The sequence below is a fragment of the Sinocyclocheilus grahami genome, unplaced genomic scaffold (genome assembly GCF_001515645.1).
Source record: "Sinocyclocheilus grahami isolate Dianchi unplaced genomic scaffold, SAMN03320097.WGS_v1.1 scaffold865.1, whole genome shotgun sequence".
Lineage (NCBI taxonomy): Eukaryota > Metazoa > Chordata > Actinopteri > Cypriniformes > Cyprinidae > Sinocyclocheilus > Sinocyclocheilus grahami.
The window spans coordinates 472,485-491,035 of NW_015506044.1; the positions used below are offsets into that span (position 1 = coordinate 472,485).

Here is an 18,551-nt window from a genome sequence, read left to right on the forward strand (position 1 = left end):
ACAGAATATTTGCCCAAAAGTCTTGGGGATAATTAAGCCTTGGTTTTCTTTTTGGTCAGCAGTGGCTTTTGCCTTGGAACTCTCCCATGGATGCCGTTTTTGCCCAGTCTCTTTCTTATTGTTGAACCATGAACACTGACCATAATTGAGGCAAGTGAGGCCTGCAGCTCTTTAGATGTTGTTCTGGGTTCTTTTATGGCCTCCTGGATGAGTCGTCGTTGCGCTCTTAGAGTAATTTTGGTAGGCCAGCCACTCCTGGGAAGGTTCACCACTGTTCCAAGTTTTCTCCATTTGTGGATAACTGTTTTGTTTCTCATCTGTTCTTGAATTTCTTTAGATTGTGGCATGATGTGTTGCTGTTTAAGCATGCTTCACTTTGTCAGACAGGTTCTATTTAAGTGATTTCTTGATTCAACAGGTCTGGCAGTAATCAGGCCTGGGTGTGGCAAGTGAAATGTAACTAAAATAATGTGGTTAATCACAGTTCTTTCATGATTTAACAAGAGGGGGTAATTCATTTTTCACGTAGGGCCAGGTAGGTTTGGACGGCTTTTTTCCCTTAATAAATGAAATAATTTAAAATCTGCATTTTGTATTTACTTGCATTATCTTTGTGTAATATTAAAATTTGTTTGATGATCTGAATCTTTTAAGTGTGACAAATATACAAAAAAAACAGGAAGGGGGCGAAAACCTTTTCACGGCACTGTATATATATTTATATATATACAAATTTAAGTATAAGATAAATATATACATAAAATGATACATAATATATAGATAATGTCAATTTTTGTTAATGGTGAGAAATATTATGTAAAACAAGCATTCATTTAATTTAGGCAACTCTGCCATCATCAAATCATTGCTTTCATTAATTTATAAATCAGCATTAATTCAGTCAAACCTGGTTTGAGATTAGGGTGCACTGATATTAAAATGTAAGATTGCATACATTATTATTTGTAAAACACTAAAAACTACAATCAGCTGTTTTGAAGCATCACGTTATAATGTACATTATGAAAAATGGATATTCATTTTGATATTTGTTAAACATTACATTAACCAGAATTATTAAATTATTATTGTTTATAAAGATTCCCTTTGAGATTACCTACCCTTGCCTTTACCTTTTGATACCTTTTGTTAGATGATGGCAAAGCTAATCTAAATGTTGAGAAAATGCGCATGTACAATTCACCATTCAATGTCAAAGGAATAAACATATCTAAAACTGTTAACCGACATGATTATTGTACATTCTCAGATACTGCCACTGAACTAATGTTTTTTTTTATTTTTGTAGGATTGACACCCTGGTATGAGTAAGACGTCTGTCTGTGGTGGCAGACATGAACTGGTTGTCCCTACAGGTCTTGCTTGGCGGGGTTAGTCAATACTCCACAGTCTTTGGACGTGTCTGGCTATCTGTGGTGTTTGTCTTCCGTATCCTGGTGTTTGTGGTGGCTGTTCAGCAGGTGTGGAGTGATGAACAGAAAGACTTCATCTGCAACACCGCCCAGCCGGGTTGTGCTAACGTTTGCTATGACAATTTTTTCCCCATCTCCCACATCCGTCTATGGGCTCTCCAGATCATTTTTGTCACTTGCCCGTCTCTCATGGTGGTCGCTCACGTCAAGTATCGTGAAATGAAGGATCAAAAGTACACTGATGTCCACAAGGGTACGCATCTGTATGCCAACCCAGGGAAGAAGCGTGGAGGGCTGTGGTACACCTACATACTCAGCCTGGTGTTCAAAGCTGGCTTTGATGCAGGCTTCCTCTATATTTTGTACATAATTTATCAATTCCACATGCCAAATGTCACAAAATGTTCTGTGGAACCTTGTCCAAATACAGTTGACTGCTACATCTCCCGTCCTACAGAAAATAAAATATTTACCCTCTTTATGGTGGTCACCTCTTCGGTGTGCATCTTCATGTGTATCTGTGAGATTTTCTATCTGATTACCAAAAAAGTTCGCAAGTACCTGCTCAGACAGCAAGAACGGAATACCGTCACAAAGCCCAATTACATAAGGGTGGATCCTACAGCCTCATCAAACCAGAATCTCAGCAACTCTGAAAAGGCAAAGGCCGCAGCTGGGGAGAAGGATTCAAAACCGGCATAAATATGGTCTGAACTGATTGTGACACAATCAAGCACAATAAACACAAAGACACACTGGATCTTGGTTATAATATAGATAATCCAATCATGCCATTTTTTCCCTTGTAGAGAATCATATAAACGGAAAATGAGAAGGTCATTAGAGTATTCTTGAGTCTCATTCACTAAAGGAGCACACTGCCCCCTAGTGTACAAAAAACAAAACCCTTTCAGAGAACAACATGGTGGGGAGGAGACCAGGGTTGCCAGGTTTTCACAACAAAACCCGCCCAATTGCTCCTCAAAACTAGTCCAAAACTAGCCCAATTGCGTTTGGAGGGGGGGGTTCCCCGGTAAAAATCTTAATTTTCGAAATCGAAATACACGTTTTTTGGCAGAGTTCCTGTTAATAAATAACAATTTGTCCCTCGATATCTCTTTGCCACCTTGAAGAATTCTCAGTCCCTTAAAAACAAAGCCCAATTACATAAGGGTGGATCCTACAGCCTCATCAAACCAGAATCTCAGCAACTCTGAAAAGGCAAAGGCCGCAGCTGGGGAGAAGGATTCAAAACCGGCATAAATATGGTCTGAACTGATTGTGACACAATCAAGCACAATAAACACAAATAAGACACACTGGATCTTGGTTATAATATAGATAATCCAATCATGCCATTTTTTCCCTTGTAGATAATCATATAAATGGAAAATGAGAAGGTCATTAGAGTATTCTTGAGTCTCCTTCACTAAAGGAGCACACTGCCCCCTAGTGTACAAAAAACAAAACCCTTTCAGAGAACAACATGGTGGGGAGGAGACCAGGGTTGCCAGGTTTTCACAACAAAACCCGCCCAATTGCTCCTCAAAACTAGTCCAAAACCAGCCCAATTGCGTTTGGAGGGTGAGTTCCCCGGGAAAAATCGCGTTCCGCTGGTAAAATACATGTTTTTTGGCAGAGTTCCCCTGGTAAAATTCGCATTCCAGAGGCTAAATATCGTGTTATTGGGGTCGCTTCAACCCGCGGCAACAGTGGGAAAGTAGCCCAATTCCGCGGGAAAACCGCGGACTTGGCAACACTGGAGGAGCCCGTAGTAGCATCCTACCCCTGGCCTAATATAGTAAATTAATAAGTGTCCACAATTATTAAAGTCTGAGCTCATCCACAAAACACTGGTTAACAGTACACTAAGAGACCCTCGAAAGCTGGACTGCACTAAACGTGGTTAGCATTTTTTGTGTTTGGCATTTTGCAAATCAATACTTTTATGATTTGCTCGAAAAACAAAATTAATAGGCTCCTTCAGGTACATGCACTGTATATTGTTTACAGAAATCATGTTTTCAAATATCCCACTGCAAGAGTTAATATATATATATATATCTCTATTTCTAAATGATCACGATTACAATTCATGAGAATATGGCAAAATGTAAATGTATTAAACATATATAATTAAGTAAATTGGCCAATTTTGCGTAAATAAAGAGTTGTAGCGTATACCCTTGATTAAATTCAAATTATGTAGTATGTCCTCCATAACAAAGGTTTACTGTTCTGACCTTTTATGGTATTAAGTGCACACATTCCTGACAAATTGTCACGTCTTTAACTCCTGGATGATGACCTCCTTGAGTACCCTGATCTTTAATGTTGTATCAATACTTTTATGATTTGCTCAAAAACAAAATTAATAGGCTACTTCAGGTACATGCACTGTATATTGTTTACAGAAATCATGTTTTCAAATATCCCACTGCAAGAGTTAATATATATCTCTATTTCTAAATGATCACGATTACAATTCATGAGAATATGGCAAAATGTAAATTTATTAAACATATATAATTAAGTAAATTGGCCAATTTTGCGTAAATAAAGAGTTGTAGCGTATACCGTTGATTAAATTCAAATTATGTAGTATGTCCTCCATAACAAAGGTTTACTGTTCTGACCTTTTATGGTATTAAGTGCACACATTCCTGACAAATTGTCACGTCTTTAACTCCTGGATGATGACCTCCTTGAGTACCCTGATCTTTAATGTTGCTCAACTTGTCTTTTTCCAAAGTCCCCCACAATGGCTTGAGAGGGTCACGTGAAATACTTGTCCAGTGCAGGATTTTCACTTTGAGAGAATATATAGTCATTGCCATGTTGGAAAAAAAAAATAGTCCAACAATGCAAGAAATGAAGAAAGGATACATCTGTTGTTTCAAAATATACATGTGTGAATGCATGACACCATAAAAACTCCCTCACACCTACAGCATTAATGCATTCATATTTACTGTAATAATTTTACTGCAGGACAGGCACTTCTCAGTGTACGGTCACCTCCTTGGGACACTATTTTAAATATTAACTTGGTTTCATGAGACCAGAGTATGGATTTCATCTGCAAAGGCTAAATTAATATCTTGTGTTTGGCTACAGCAAGAACTTCCTGTTGACAACAAGTATTTCAGTGCTGCAAGTTGCATCTTACCAAAAATCACTCATCACAAAAAAAAAAAAAATAGTCCAACAATGCAAGAAATGAAGAAAGGATACATCTGTAGTTTCAAAATATACATGTGTGAATTCATGACACCATAAAAACTCCCTCACACCTACAGCATTAATGCATTCATATTTACTGTAATAATTTTACTGCAGGACAGGCACTTCTCAGTGTACGGTCACCTCCTTGGGACACTATTTTAAATATTAACTTGGTTTCATGAGACCAGAGTATGGATTTCATCTGCAAAGGCTAAATTAATATCTTGTGTTTGGCTACAGCAAGAACTTCCTGTTGACAACAAGTATTTCAGTGCTGCAAGTTGCATCTTACCAAAAATCACTCATCACAAAATGAAAGTGAAAGCCCGATTATTTATTTATTTTTATGTTATGTTATTTATTTATGGTAAGGTGTACTAATTTTTTTTGCACTTTTCAATTTATATAATTTCTGATTAACATTGACATGCTTCATCAATCAACCAAACTTGCGGGAAAATCACTTTCACTTTGTCTTCTTTAGTTTTGAAATTTTGGATTTTGATCCCCCTTTCCGATTCTGCTGTGCTTTTATAGTGTTTTATTTTTTCTTGGTGACAATGTAAAAAAAGAATAACTAACTTTATTCCAGATGCACCATAAATGTGGCATGTCAAATTTCCAATACAAAATATTGAAAATGTTGTCCAATTTTATGAGAATTTAGTTATTGCAGTAATATGCAATGATATCTCCTATAGAAGAACAATGCTTTTTCGGGGAAAGAAGCACTCCTCAGGAGTGACCATATCACAACAACATACACACTGACCTAAATAAACAAAGACTTTCCATCCTACATATACATGGATATAATCTGCACAGCCTTCCAGTCTAGATAGTCAAACAAAAGGTATAACTTATTCCAGTCAAGTACAAAAGCCTCATACCTGAACATGCATGATTTACATCTGCTAAAGCTAAAGAGACTGTTTTTAAATAACTGTCACTATGATATGGATAAAAGAATAAACAGAAAGTATAAAATTGTTGACTTGTTCATTTTTATTAGTTAGAGCTTACTTAAACTTTGAATTAAGATAGGAATATCTGCTACATTTAAATGGTTGCCGAGTTTTTTTTTTATTTTGTATTTATTTATTTTTGTAATGTGGTTATTCATCGAGAATAAGGTATACATGTTATGTAACCTTTTTTAAATTTGATTAGTCAATAGTGACTTGTGTTGTAAACACAATGCTGCTGCAAAGTAAACAAAGTACAGGTGGGAAAGCTAAATGATTCATATTGACACGCTTTTCTGGTAATTAATCAACCAAACTTGCTTTTCTCAAGGAAGACTAACATGTCTTATGTATAAGCTTTCACTTTCAGTTTGTCTCCTTTAGTTTTGAACTTTTTTTGTTTTGATTTTGATCCCTCTTTCCAATTCTGATGTTCTTTATTTACATCTTAGTGCAACAGATGACAAAATTCATGGTTCAGATCACATTCCAGGTTTTGTCACATATCAGATATTTATTCATTTATGTATGCATGTAAGTAGGTAGGTAGATAGGTAAAATTGTTATTGATATTGGGCACTGCAGAAAGAATCAGAACAGAAAATGAAAGCCTCCAAAAATGGCGTAGCATCTTAAAGCTGCTTTTATATAGTAATAGTATTCACGTGATGCCATTAAAAGAAAAGGAAAAGAAAAAAAAAAGACAACAGCTTTAGCCATTGTTATATTTAGGTGCCTTATAAAGAAAAGCTTAACAAAAGCGTTGCATAAAAGACATTGCTTCTGAACAAATATTCATTCAAAAACAAACATCACAGTGAAACTGTGAAGAAAACAAAAGTGGATCTGCAGCATGGGAATTCTTTAGAGTAAATCTCATATAATCTTATTACACAATCGAAATGAAAGTATTAAATGCATTTAGCAAAAAATGTTTAAACAATAGGCAAAAAAAAACTCACACTGCAGTAACTTTGCTTTGACTAATTGTTTTATGTATACATCGGTTTGTGTGAATGCATGACAAGTCATCCTGGTCTCAAATTAGCATGCACCAATATTAAAATTCTGCCAAATAACAATAAATCAATTATCACAATTTTATGGCTAATAACTGATAAACTGTTGATGTTAAAATTATACAATTTTGTTTAAATACTAAAACAATTAAACACTAAAAACTAAAACCAGTGTACAGTATGAAAAATTGATAGGAATCATGAAATTTGCTAAAGTTTACATTTAGCAATGTTATTAAATTATCAGTGTTTTTAAAGAGCATCTTAAAGTGAACATTAGATTGATGGCAAAGGTAATCTAAATGAACAAGTGGAAATAATCATACACAGTTAAATACCTAATATTGACATAATAACTAATAATAATCATCATCTCTAATATAATTTGATAACAGATGCAGTACTGATATAATCGTTCCCGCTCTCTTTTTTTAGGACTACCCTTGTATAAAAAAAAAAAAAAAAAGACATCTGTTTGTGGTGGCAGACATGACCTGGATGCACCTAGAGGTCCTGATTGGCGGGGTTAGCCAATACTCCACCGTGGTTGGCCGCATCTGACTAATTGTGGTGTTTGTCTTCCGTATCCTGGTGTTTGTGTTGGCTGTTCAGCAGGTGTGGTATGATGAACATCTAGAATTCATCTGTGACACCACCCAGATAGTTCTTCCCAATCTCGCACGTCCGTCTATGGGCTCTCCAGATCATTTTTGTCACTTGCCCATCTCTGGTGGTGGTGGCTCACGTCAAGTATCGTGAAATGAAGGATAGGAAGTACACGGTCCACAAGGGTACACATCTGTATGCCAACCCAGGGAAGAAGCGTGGAGCCCTGTGGTACACCTACATACTCAGCCTAGTGTTCAAAGCTGGCTTTGATGCAGGCTTTCTCTATATTTTGAACTTAGTTTATCATTTCGACATGCCAAGAGTTGTCAAATGCACTGAGGAACCTTGTCCAAATACAGTTAACTGTTACAACTCCCGTCCTACATAAAAAATAAATAAATAAATCTTCACCGTGTTTAAGGTGGTCACCTCTTCTGTGTGTGTGTGGGTTTTTTTTGTGCATCTGTGAGATACTCTACCTCATTACCAAGAAAGTTTTAAAGTGCCTGCGCAAACAACAATACCGCTGAAGGGTTGGTCCAAGGGTCTCAACCACCCGAAACTACAGCAACATGCACTCTTTGCATGTGTAGGGGATAGCGGGGCACAACACATTTTTGGCTTTCTCACTTTTTGTAAATCCACTCGGAGTTCAGAGTTTATATCTTGTTTACAGATATGTGGTTTGGTTTCATATGATGTATACTTTTTTCTTCATTTACCCCAAAAGAATGGAAGTGAATTGTGACAACGTGCCCCATAGGTGGCCCATTGTAACATCTGGGGGGTACGTTGTAACATGACCATACAACAGCTTAAAATGATATCTAATCTAATTAAAAACATGCACAAAAACAAACTAAGATAGTTTGTCAATAAAATAAAATTATTAACTTTTTCAAATAAAATAGGTTTTTTTGTGCATCTGTGAGATACTCTACCTCATTACCAAGAAAGTTTTAAAGTGCCTGCGCAAACAGCAATACCGCTGAAGGGTTGGTCCAAGGGTCTCAACCACCCGAAACTACAGCAACATGCACTCTTTGCATGTGTAGGGGATAGCGGGGCACAACACATTTTTGGCTTTCTCACTTTTTGTAAATCCACTCGGAGTTCAGAGTTTATATCTTGTCTACAGATATGTGGTTTGGTTTCATATGATGTATACTTTTTTCTTTATTTACCCCAAAAGAATGGAAGTGAATTGTGACAACGTGCCCCATAGGTGGCCCATTGTAACATCTGGGGGGTACGTTGTAACATGACCATACAACAGCTTAAAATTATATCTAATCTAATTAAAAACATGCACAAAAACAAACTAAGATAGTTTGTCAATAAAATAAAATTATTAACTTTTTCAAATAAAATAATAGCATTTTTAAGAATTTAAAATAAACTAGTTTTGGAGTTTGACAATGAAGACATTGCAACATTGAGTTCATTTTCACAAATGTTTTAAATGGAGACAAATAAGTACATATAGATTATGTTGTTTCTACTGGTGTAAAATTACAACAATAATAATAAAAGTATGAGTTTACAAGTAAGTATCATGTTATTGTACAAACATCCGTGAAACAAAAGAGAAGACGTTACACGGTCTCCAATCACTTCATTGAATGAAAAAAATAAATGCCATGAAAATTGTTTCTACTGGTGTAAAATTACAACAATAATAATAATAAAAGTATGAGTTTGCAAGTAAGTATCATGTTATTGTACAAACATCCGTGAAACTAAAGAGAAGACGTTACACGGTCTCCAATCACTTCATTGAATGAAAAAAATAAATGCCATGAAATTGAATGTAGATTAAATATGTCATTCTGCCTAAAATATATCCTATGTTAATATTATAAATATTATATGAAAAGCAGTATAATAATAAAAGTAATACGAATAGATGACATTTTAAAATATTAATAATAATAATAATTCTAAGTTTTTAATTCTAATATAATATTCACAATATTACTGATCTTGGTGAGCATCTTTAAAAACATCAAAACAAAATCTTACCGACCCCAAACAATAGTTAATATATCATGTTAGTTTCTCACCTTTTGGTTAATAGACTGCACACTTAAGTGGTTTTCAATAATGACTGAATTATATGTAATGATTTAAGCAAATAGCATTTATGTCGTTTCATGGGAATGGGATTATGGATTTGGAATGTAGAGGAACAGGAATGTGGTTTAATATATATATATATAACTTTTTTTTTTTTTTTTTAATCTTTATCAGAATGTTTTCCACAGCTTCATACATCTGTAAATGCACAGTAATAGATGTTGGTCCAGCAGGAGAATTTTTCCACATGGTCTCAGGAGTTTTAGTCAGCAGCTTCAGGCTGGCTTGACTGATGATGTCTGAGTGTCAGGGTTGGCAGCTAAGACAGCGGGAGCTGCTGTCGTTCCATCAGGCGTGCAGTGGCCGAGGGCTGTGAATAAAATACGAAAGATAGAAATTTATGAAGGTGCTGCAGACAAGGTCCTTGATCCTCCTGCACTGCAGCTGTGTCATATGCCCCTCACTGAATGACTGATGCTGATACACCAGTACTGCAGGATGGCAGAAGCAGCTTGTACTGATCTGGTACAGAATGTGCCCACGGGAGAATTAGAGTGATAAGTGTGGTAATTCTGAGCGAAGGGGTTCGTGTGTATGTGTCCTTCCACGTTTATGTCGGTAAGTATTCTGTAATGTCCTGTGGGAAAGGCTGTCAGATTCAAAGACTGTCCTCTGAACAGTGCTTATCCCTCCCGAGGGATACAGTGACCGACCATCTGCGCGTCATTAAATTGCACAACTTACTCTTGTCCCTCTTGGGATCGAGACGACACATCACTGACAACCCATGCTTGTTCACACTGAACCCATTTCCAGTATGTTCTTCAAATCTGACCTGTAGGACTGCTTGTCCTCATCATCTCGCTGTCATTTGGCACATAATGAACTACTTTTTGCACATTTATGCATACGCTGCATCCGAAACCGCTCCATTTTAGTACATAAAGGAGACCACATGTGAATATAAATGAGCCAATTCAATTCCAGCTGTATACACCAGAGATATTATCGTTAACCAGATATTTTAAATAAACATTAATTGAAATTAAAAAAAAGTAAAAATGCTTTTTATTTATTAAAGGGGTCATATGATGCGATTTCAAGTTTTCCTTTCTCTTTGGAGTGTTACAAGCTGATTGTGCATAGATAAGATCCCTGAAGTTGCAAAGACTAAAGTCTCAAAACCAAAGAGATATTCTTTATCAGTGTGTGTGAGAGAGAGACAGCGTCACATCAAAGTGGAGTCAGCTGTCTTAACCGCGGCTTGTGTACTGCATCATTACGGTGTCTGTTCCCCTTTCGGACTTGAACAGATGGTAAAACTAATGACATTATTTACTGTCTTTACATTTATTTTGAAAGATGAAGCTCGCGATTATGTTAAGGGGCGTTACATTTCCAACGAGTGCTTGCGGTGTTCGGCCAATCACAATGCACTGGGTCAGCTGGCCAATCAGAGCAGACTGCGCTTGTCGGAAGGAGGGACTTTGTAGAAAACGAAGCGTTTGAGAGAGGCGGGGCAAAGAGGACCTACAATAATGTACAGTATTTGAAAAATAATGTGTTTTTTGAACATTAAAGTATGTCAACATATTCTGTTACACCAAATACACAAAATAATGATCTTTAAAAAAGCATCATATGACCCCTTTAAGATTTTTTTTTAGCTTGTTGCAGTGCAAACACAACATTTCTCATTTTCTTTTAGTTGAAGTTGAAGTACTAAAATAGCTCAAACTAAGAGCTAAAACTTAAAATAAAAGCTATATAGACATTAAAAAAACTAATAAAAATGACAAAAACACGGCAAAATTGCAAAAACTTTAACTGTGTATTATAAAAAAAGAATTTAAAGTATTAATAAAAACTGTAATTATATCAGTGTTGGGTGTAATGCTATTTTTAGTAAAGTAATTTATTAAAGTAATTGAATTATTTTTCCCTTGAAAAAGTAAAGTAAGGGATTACTCCTAATTTTTCTATAATTTAATTGCAGTTACTTCTGATGTAATTGCATTAAATACTGTATAGACTGTAGAACAATTCTTTATAAAACAATAGTGAATGTAACATCTGATGTTAAAATTCATGTTTTAATGTAACCATCTCCCTTTAAATACTTTGGTCTGTTTGAGAATAATTTATTTGAGTTAGTTTAGTTTTATATTATTTCTTTGAAAGAATTATAAGTGATGTTGCATGTCTATCGTTGTTTTGCTGAGGTTGATATGGTTGAGGTTGATATGGGAATAAGTAAATAGTAATATTTTTTTACTTCTACTATTTTAGGCCTGTGGATAGCTATGGTTAAATGATATGTTTTGAGTTGAATGCATTATCTCATATCAACAGACCATGAAGAAATACATTTGATTTGCATCTAACTCACTAATGTAGTCTGTTGTAGGTACCATTCCTCCTGGTGTGAACCCTGAGGCCTACCAATGGTTTTGTTCTGTGGATACAGATCGTAGTGGCTACATTAGCGCGAAAGAACTGAAGCAAGCCCTCATGAATTCCAACAACTCCTCTTTCAATGACGAAACCTGCATGATGATGCTCAGTGAGTGTTACCATTGCTAAGATAACCCTCCTGATAGCGGCTAAGTTACTGAATAGATGCTTATATCACCATGTAACTAAATAACAGAATGCTGCAGTGTCACATAAACAATACAAAAATAGAAGTCATCTGATGACATCTCCAGTGCCAAAGGAAACTGAAGCAAAAATCAGTGCTTTGTCTTCATTTCCAGATATGTTTGACAAGACCAAAACAGGACGTGTAGATGTATTTGGTTTCTCTGCACTGTGGACGTTTCTGCAGCAGTGGAGGGCAGTATTCCAACAGTTCGACCGCGACCGATCCGGATCAATTAACAGCAATGAGATGCACCAGGGTGAGTAAATTAGAGGTCAAGAGAGAGACCCAAGATAACACATTTGCAGGAAAGGCCACATGTTCACACTGTTATGACAACAGTCACGGTCACTAAGGACAGATTCCAGCATTCCCTTGCTGTATTCAGGTTCCAAAATGTACTTGTTTGACATACCTGCCAGTGATGGGTCAAAATATATATATATAAATTGCATATTTATGACAAACAAAATAGTACAACATAAGACAGTCACAAAAATATTAAGAAATTTTGAATTGTGAATATTTTCATTTTTGTGGTTTAATTTGAGGAATATTCCACATATGTCTACTATACAATTCAAAAGTGAATGGTAGTGTAGATTTAGTCTTTTACGCTCATCAAAACTGCGTTTATCAAAATACAGTAAAACAGTAATAGTGTGAACTTTACACTATTACTGTTTTTACTGTATTTTGTAAAGTATTATTTATTTTATTATTTAATATATTTTACAGTGTATTTTTCCTGTGGTGGCAAAGCTGAATTTTCAGCATTCATTACTCCAGTTCTCAGTGTCGCATGATTCTTCAGAAATCATTCTAATATGCTGATTTTGTGCTCAAGAAATATTTCTGTTGAAAACAGTTGTGCTGCTTTATATTTTTGTGGAAGCTGTGATGCTTTTTGCAGGATTCTTTGATGAATAGAAAATTCAGGAGAACAGCATTTATTTGAAATTATTTTATTTTTTTTGTGACCCAAACTTTTGAACAGTGTTGTATCTCCACATAAATTCTGGATAATAATAAAAACAACTGCATAATTTGAATCAGCTTTTGTAACATACTTACTGTACCAGTGAGGGTCAGATTGTCATTCTTATAATTTGACAGACGACACATATTGTGTTGTCATGCTTATTTTGTCAGTTAAGCCGGTTCTGTGATTAGTAGTAAATCTCCATCACGTGCTTTCAGATGGAGCAACGTTTACTACACAGAGCCATAGTTCACTGACAAGCTACGCAAAATCACGTTCATAATAGCAGACGATTTAATCGCGCAATTATGAAATCGAAGAAATCGTTCTGCGATTATGAAAGCTGTTTGCGTAGCTCGTCAGTGAACTACGGCTCTGTGTAATAAATGCTGCTCCATCTGAAAGCACGTGAAAATACCACATTTAATACACACGTCAGTCGAGTGTTTGAAATAAATCCTCTGTGAGATGATGTGGCTTCTTACATAGAATAAGGCACGCAGCATATTTCATAGTATTCTAAGCAGTGATAAAGGCTATGTCGATTAGCATTGCGTTATTATATACTTTAATATAATAAAAATTATAATAATACGAACTCAGATAAACCATATATTGTCATAGTCGTGTGTTTATTAGTCATGTTGAATTAATCAAAGCAGTTAAATTTTCTGTTTATTCAGCAACTGCTATAGGAATTTCCTGGGTTTCTTCTGCGAGGCGTATTTGGAGTTTCAGCGCGAGAGCGCCCTCTGGCCTTCGGATGGAGATTTACTGCTAATCACAGAACCGTGCTTCACTGAAAGATACGCATGACAATCGCAGCTTCTGCCTAATCGCGATTTATCGCCTTTGTGATTTAATTTCGATTAATCGTGCAGCCCTAGTTCGGTGACACACACACACGAGGTATTGCAGTCACAGAGGCAAGGAAAAGACAGTTGCTGAGCTTGTGAACCCCTTTTCCCATCTAATCCTGTGCTATTAAATAAGCCATTATTAGACGTCATGGAAAATTGCTCTTAAAATAACCTAAAATTTTTTGTCTTTTTTATACTCATTAATTTTGTATGAAAAAGTCTGTTCATGACTGCCAGAGCATATTCATCTGCAGCGATTGTTGAAGCCATTATAAAGATGTGAATAGGTCTGAAAGTGTATGTCTGATTACTGGAGAGTGACAGCGTGTTGAAAACATGGTGGATACAAAAACAACAGTAGAACGATTTAACAGGGCCTGTGGAGAGAAAATTAGGGATTTAGGGACCCTTGGAGGCTTTTTTGGAGAAAAGTCCTTCTAACATGGTTCATTTCCAAAACTCCTCCATTTTTTTTTTGTTGCCGACTCATTTAAGAAACATAAACCTTTATGTAAAACCAGAGGTTAGCAATGTAAGCATTCCCTTATTTTTTATTTAGTTATTTATTTAAAGAAATTAATACTTTTATTCAGCAAGGATTCATTAATTAATCAAAAGTGACAAAGTAATTTATAATATTACAAAAGATTTCGGTTTCAAATAAATGCTGTTCTTTTGAACTTTCTATTCATCAAAGAATCCGGACTGAAAATGGATCATGGTTTCTTTCACAAAAAAATTATTAAGCAACAACTGCATCATTGAAAATAATAAGAAATGTTACTTGAGCAAATCAGCATATTAGAAAGATTTCTGATGTATCACGTGACACTGAAAATTGGAGTAATGCTGCTGAAAATTCAGCTTTGCATAACAGAAATAAATACGATTTTAACTAGGGATGCACTGATATGAAAATTTTGGCCGATACCGATAACCGATAATCCTTTATTTTTGAAAGCCGATAACCGATATGTTGGCCGATAAATCTATATCCAAATTTTTATATACTTTTTGAGAGCCTGATTACAAAAAAGGTCTCATCATTAAAAACCACATCCCGAACACTTCAACATAAGCAGCCTAGTTTGAACGGTGTATGTTTTAAAAATAATTTTACTCTCCCATTACCAAATTTAGTCATAAAAAAGTCTTACAAATAAAATAATGCAAACAAGTCACTGGACATCATTACACGTGTAAAGAATCAAAATGAATGCGCCATAGATCAATAAAACGGAATAGCCTCTGCACGGACAATAATTAAATGATTTTAATTACTAAACCATATTGCTGATGAAAATAATAATAGAAAAATACAAGTGGTTGTTATTATTAATAATGTATCAATGATTTTGAAAAAGTAACAAATTAATACCACTGTTTTAAACAGCAGCCGTTTGAGCTGCGCGTGCTGAAGCTGAAGAGCTGAATGAACACGGTAAACTGAAGCGTTTTGCTGGCAGCTTATTTAAATCAAGGAAATGCATCCTGAGATTAATATTAATACAACATAAACATAATAATACAACTTATATATGTACAAAATGATGCAGTTATTGCGTGCTATAGTCAGAATGTGTGATCCTGTTGTGGATGCGCTCTTCCCATAACAACGCGCTGAAACACGGCAACTAAACCCATAGAATTCACAACGTTTTATTATAATAATTTTCTCATTAGAATGTTATATACACGACATTCCCAATCATAGTTATTAATGTTGTGCACTGCTGTTTGAGTTTATCACTGGTAAACTGAAGCGCTCTTTTAACTTAACCAAACGCATTCTATATGAGATAAATCAGATATACATCAAATAAACACAATATTACAACGTACAATTGCACAAAAGGCTGCAAACGAACAGCGCGCATCTGAAGTGTCTCTGAAGGAAATAATGCATTATTTATCGGCTTTAAGATATCGGCCAAATTTTCTTATTGGGCCGATACCGATAACAGAAAAAAATTAGCATTTATCGGCCGATACCGATATGGTGGCCGATATATCGTGCATCCCTAATTTTAACATTTACAAAAAAAGAAAAAAGTTATTAACATGTGAATAATATTTTACAGTATTACCGTTTTTATTGTATTTTATATCAGATAAATTCAGCCTTGGAGAGCATAAGAGACTTCTTTCAAAAAAAAAAACGTATATGGTAAATGTAATGTTTTGATAACCAATGTGTTGCTTATTTCCCAGCATTATCTCAGATGGGCTACAATCTGAGTCCTCAGTTCATTCAGGAGCTGGTGAACCGTTACTCTGCGCGGGGTGTGAACAGGGTTCTCCAGCTGGACCGCTTCATTCAGGTGTGCACGCAGCTTCAGAGCATGACCCAAGCATTCCGCGAGAAAGACACCGCCATGACTGGCAATGTGAGGATGAGTTACGAAGACTTCCTTTCTGGTGCCATTACCAGACTGATGTGAAGGACTGCATCAGCAATTCAGAAGATGATCTGACTCTGAATGTACAGCATGACACTTCACGCTCTCAACAGTGCCTTTCACTGCAGCATACCCTGATTTGACCACATTTATGCGAAAACTATGTTCATTAAGTATTGCCAGCTAGCCAATTAAAGCACTCACCGCAAGAGACTACCATTGTGATATGGTTGTCTGTAATGCAGCCAGTTATTCAAGACTAAACTAATGCCAAACATATTAGTGGTACATGTGAATAAAATGACATTAGCTACGCAGCTAGCACTAGTTACTAACTATTGGGAGTATGTCATAGAAGTATAATTACATTTGATGTTCTTTGTCAGTATGAACATTTCTGTACTTTTTAGATATTAGCAAAAAAATCCTGATTATGAATGCTTGAAATGAAAATATTGTTAGGTTTTCCTTCCCAAGGAAATTGCTTTATGCTTTTTTTTATTATGATAATATTTATGCTCTCCTAACACCCTTTTATAACCTTTCCTTATATATTGATATTTTTTTCTGCTGCTTTTTTGCTTGCAATTAAACAATGTAATTAAAGTAATTCAGTTTTGTTGTATTTGTTTAATTGTCATGTTTTTTCTCATTTATTTGTCATTTTTCCTTTTTTTAATTTTAAAATAAATGTTTTCATTTAAAAAAATATTGTTTCTGAATTGAGTATAACATATTTGTACTATATATACAATTGAACTGTATTGTACTATTATTATTATTATTATTATCATTACATTTAGTCATTTCGCAGACGCTTTTATCCAAAGCGACTTACAAATGAGGATAATAATATTAATACAATAATATTATATTATTAATGAAATAATACATTATTACAATATTGGTATTATTCAAAAATGAGCTTTAAGTTCAGGACAAATGCTCACAGTATGCTTCAACATTGGTCACTAGGTGTCAGGATCGCTTTAACAGGACATCCTGTATAGAACTTTCCCCCAGAACGAATGAGACTTGAGAACGTCTTTCTGACGTACAAAAATAGCCAATCAGATTGTTGCTTACAGTAGGGATGGGCGATACCACTTATTTTGTTTTCGATACGATACCGATATTTTTCAAGGCAGTATCGCCGATACCGATACGATACTTCTGAACTAAACTTTTAAATTATGAAATTGATTCAATTATTAAATGACTAAGAGTAAAATGGGTAATGATAACCTCTTAACTTTATGTTTAAAACACATTTTAACATTCAATACGCCTTAATTGTAAATTATTAGGTTATATTTTTGTTTACACATGATTCAAATCTACAAATACTACAGTTGAACTACGGTCACTTTAGTGAAACCATGGTTCATTTTCATAAGGGACTGCCAGTGACCGGCTGCTGCATGCATAAAATGCAACCTTTTTATTCTGACAGCGTATTATTTATATTAACATTACAGAATAGAACATGATCAATATTATCTTTCAACGTTCAATTTAAATAATTGTAATTGCACAAACTATGTAGGCTACAATTTCAGTTTGTTTATTGTGAAATAACTCTGTCCTTCTGTCCTCTGATGAGCATTGTTCAGGGCTGCAGTTCCCAAAATCGTTAATGCTTTCTTATGATACTTTTGGGAGACGCAGCACAGTTTGAATGCACTGCCAGCAGTGAGTGAACGCTCTCTGTGATGGAGAAGTTCTGTCTTGCAACATGTGTGTGTCCAGATGAGCAGGAACATAGTTATGTCCTACACAATTACTCGCTAACAAAGGTTATTCGTCCAATTCAATGCATATTGTACGCATTATTATTATTATTATTTTTGTTAAATAAACAAAACCACTAGTACATAAAACGCACCTTAGTATCGATATTTTTTGTTTGAGTATCGATACTTTCGATACTCACATCAGTATCGATATATCGATACTTCGGATCGATACGCCCATCCCTAGCTTACAGAGACGCTAGAAGCCAAGGCAGGAAGTTGAATAGCCTGGAGATAGAGGTACGTATAGTCATGAGATTTTATAAACGTACGCGCGAATGATTTAGTGAATTTATGAAATATTACGCACTAAGTTGTCAGCGAGTCTCTCGTTATGCTTTCAGGAACATATATAAATACAAATGTATTAATGTATTTTATTGCGCCATTAAACACATGCTTTGACACCGGTACCCTTGTAACAGTTAAGTTACGTGATTCTTTAATGCTCAGGTTATGTAACGTTAGTTGGACACGTTAACATAATAACACTAATTTAATTTCTTCTGCCATATATATATATATATATATATATATATATATATATAT

General features: G+C 35.2%; 3 protein-coding genes and 1 pseudogene across 3 annotated transcripts in view; all 4 read left to right on the plus strand.

The window, feature by feature from the left end:
- The first annotated feature begins 1,355 nt into the window (after positions 1 to 1,355).
- Positions 1,356 to 2,135, plus strand: LOC107563276 (gap junction beta-4 protein-like). Its single transcript, XM_016248095.1, has one exon. The coding sequence runs from the start codon at positions 1,356 to 1,358 to the stop codon at positions 2,133 to 2,135; it is 780 nt and encodes a 259-aa protein (XP_016103581.1).
- Positions 2,136 to 7,131: 4,996 nt separating this feature from the next.
- Positions 7,132 to 8,257, plus strand: LOC107563283 (gap junction beta-4 protein-like; annotated as a pseudogene).
- A 1,682-nt stretch (positions 8,258 to 9,939) lies between these two features.
- On the plus strand, positions 9,940 to 16,815 carry LOC107563277 (peflin). The gene is made up of 4 exons (XM_016248096.1): positions 9,940 to 9,945; positions 11,725 to 11,890; positions 12,084 to 12,227; positions 16,022 to 16,815. Exons 1-4 carry the CDS (start codon positions 9,940 to 9,942, stop codon positions 16,249 to 16,251), a joined length of 546 nt encoding a protein of 181 aa, XP_016103582.1. The 3' UTR covers positions 16,252 to 16,815.
- Positions 16,816 to 18,199: 1,384 nt separating this feature from the next.
- The window catches only part of LOC107563281 (small integral membrane protein 12-like), a 2,542-nt gene continuing 2,190 nt past the window's right edge, over positions 18,200 to 18,551 (plus strand). The window contains exon 1 of the mRNA XM_016248102.1: positions 18,200 to 18,242. The gene's annotated coding sequence lies outside the window, so the exon portion shown is untranslated. The remainder of the gene's footprint in view (positions 18,243 to 18,551) is intronic.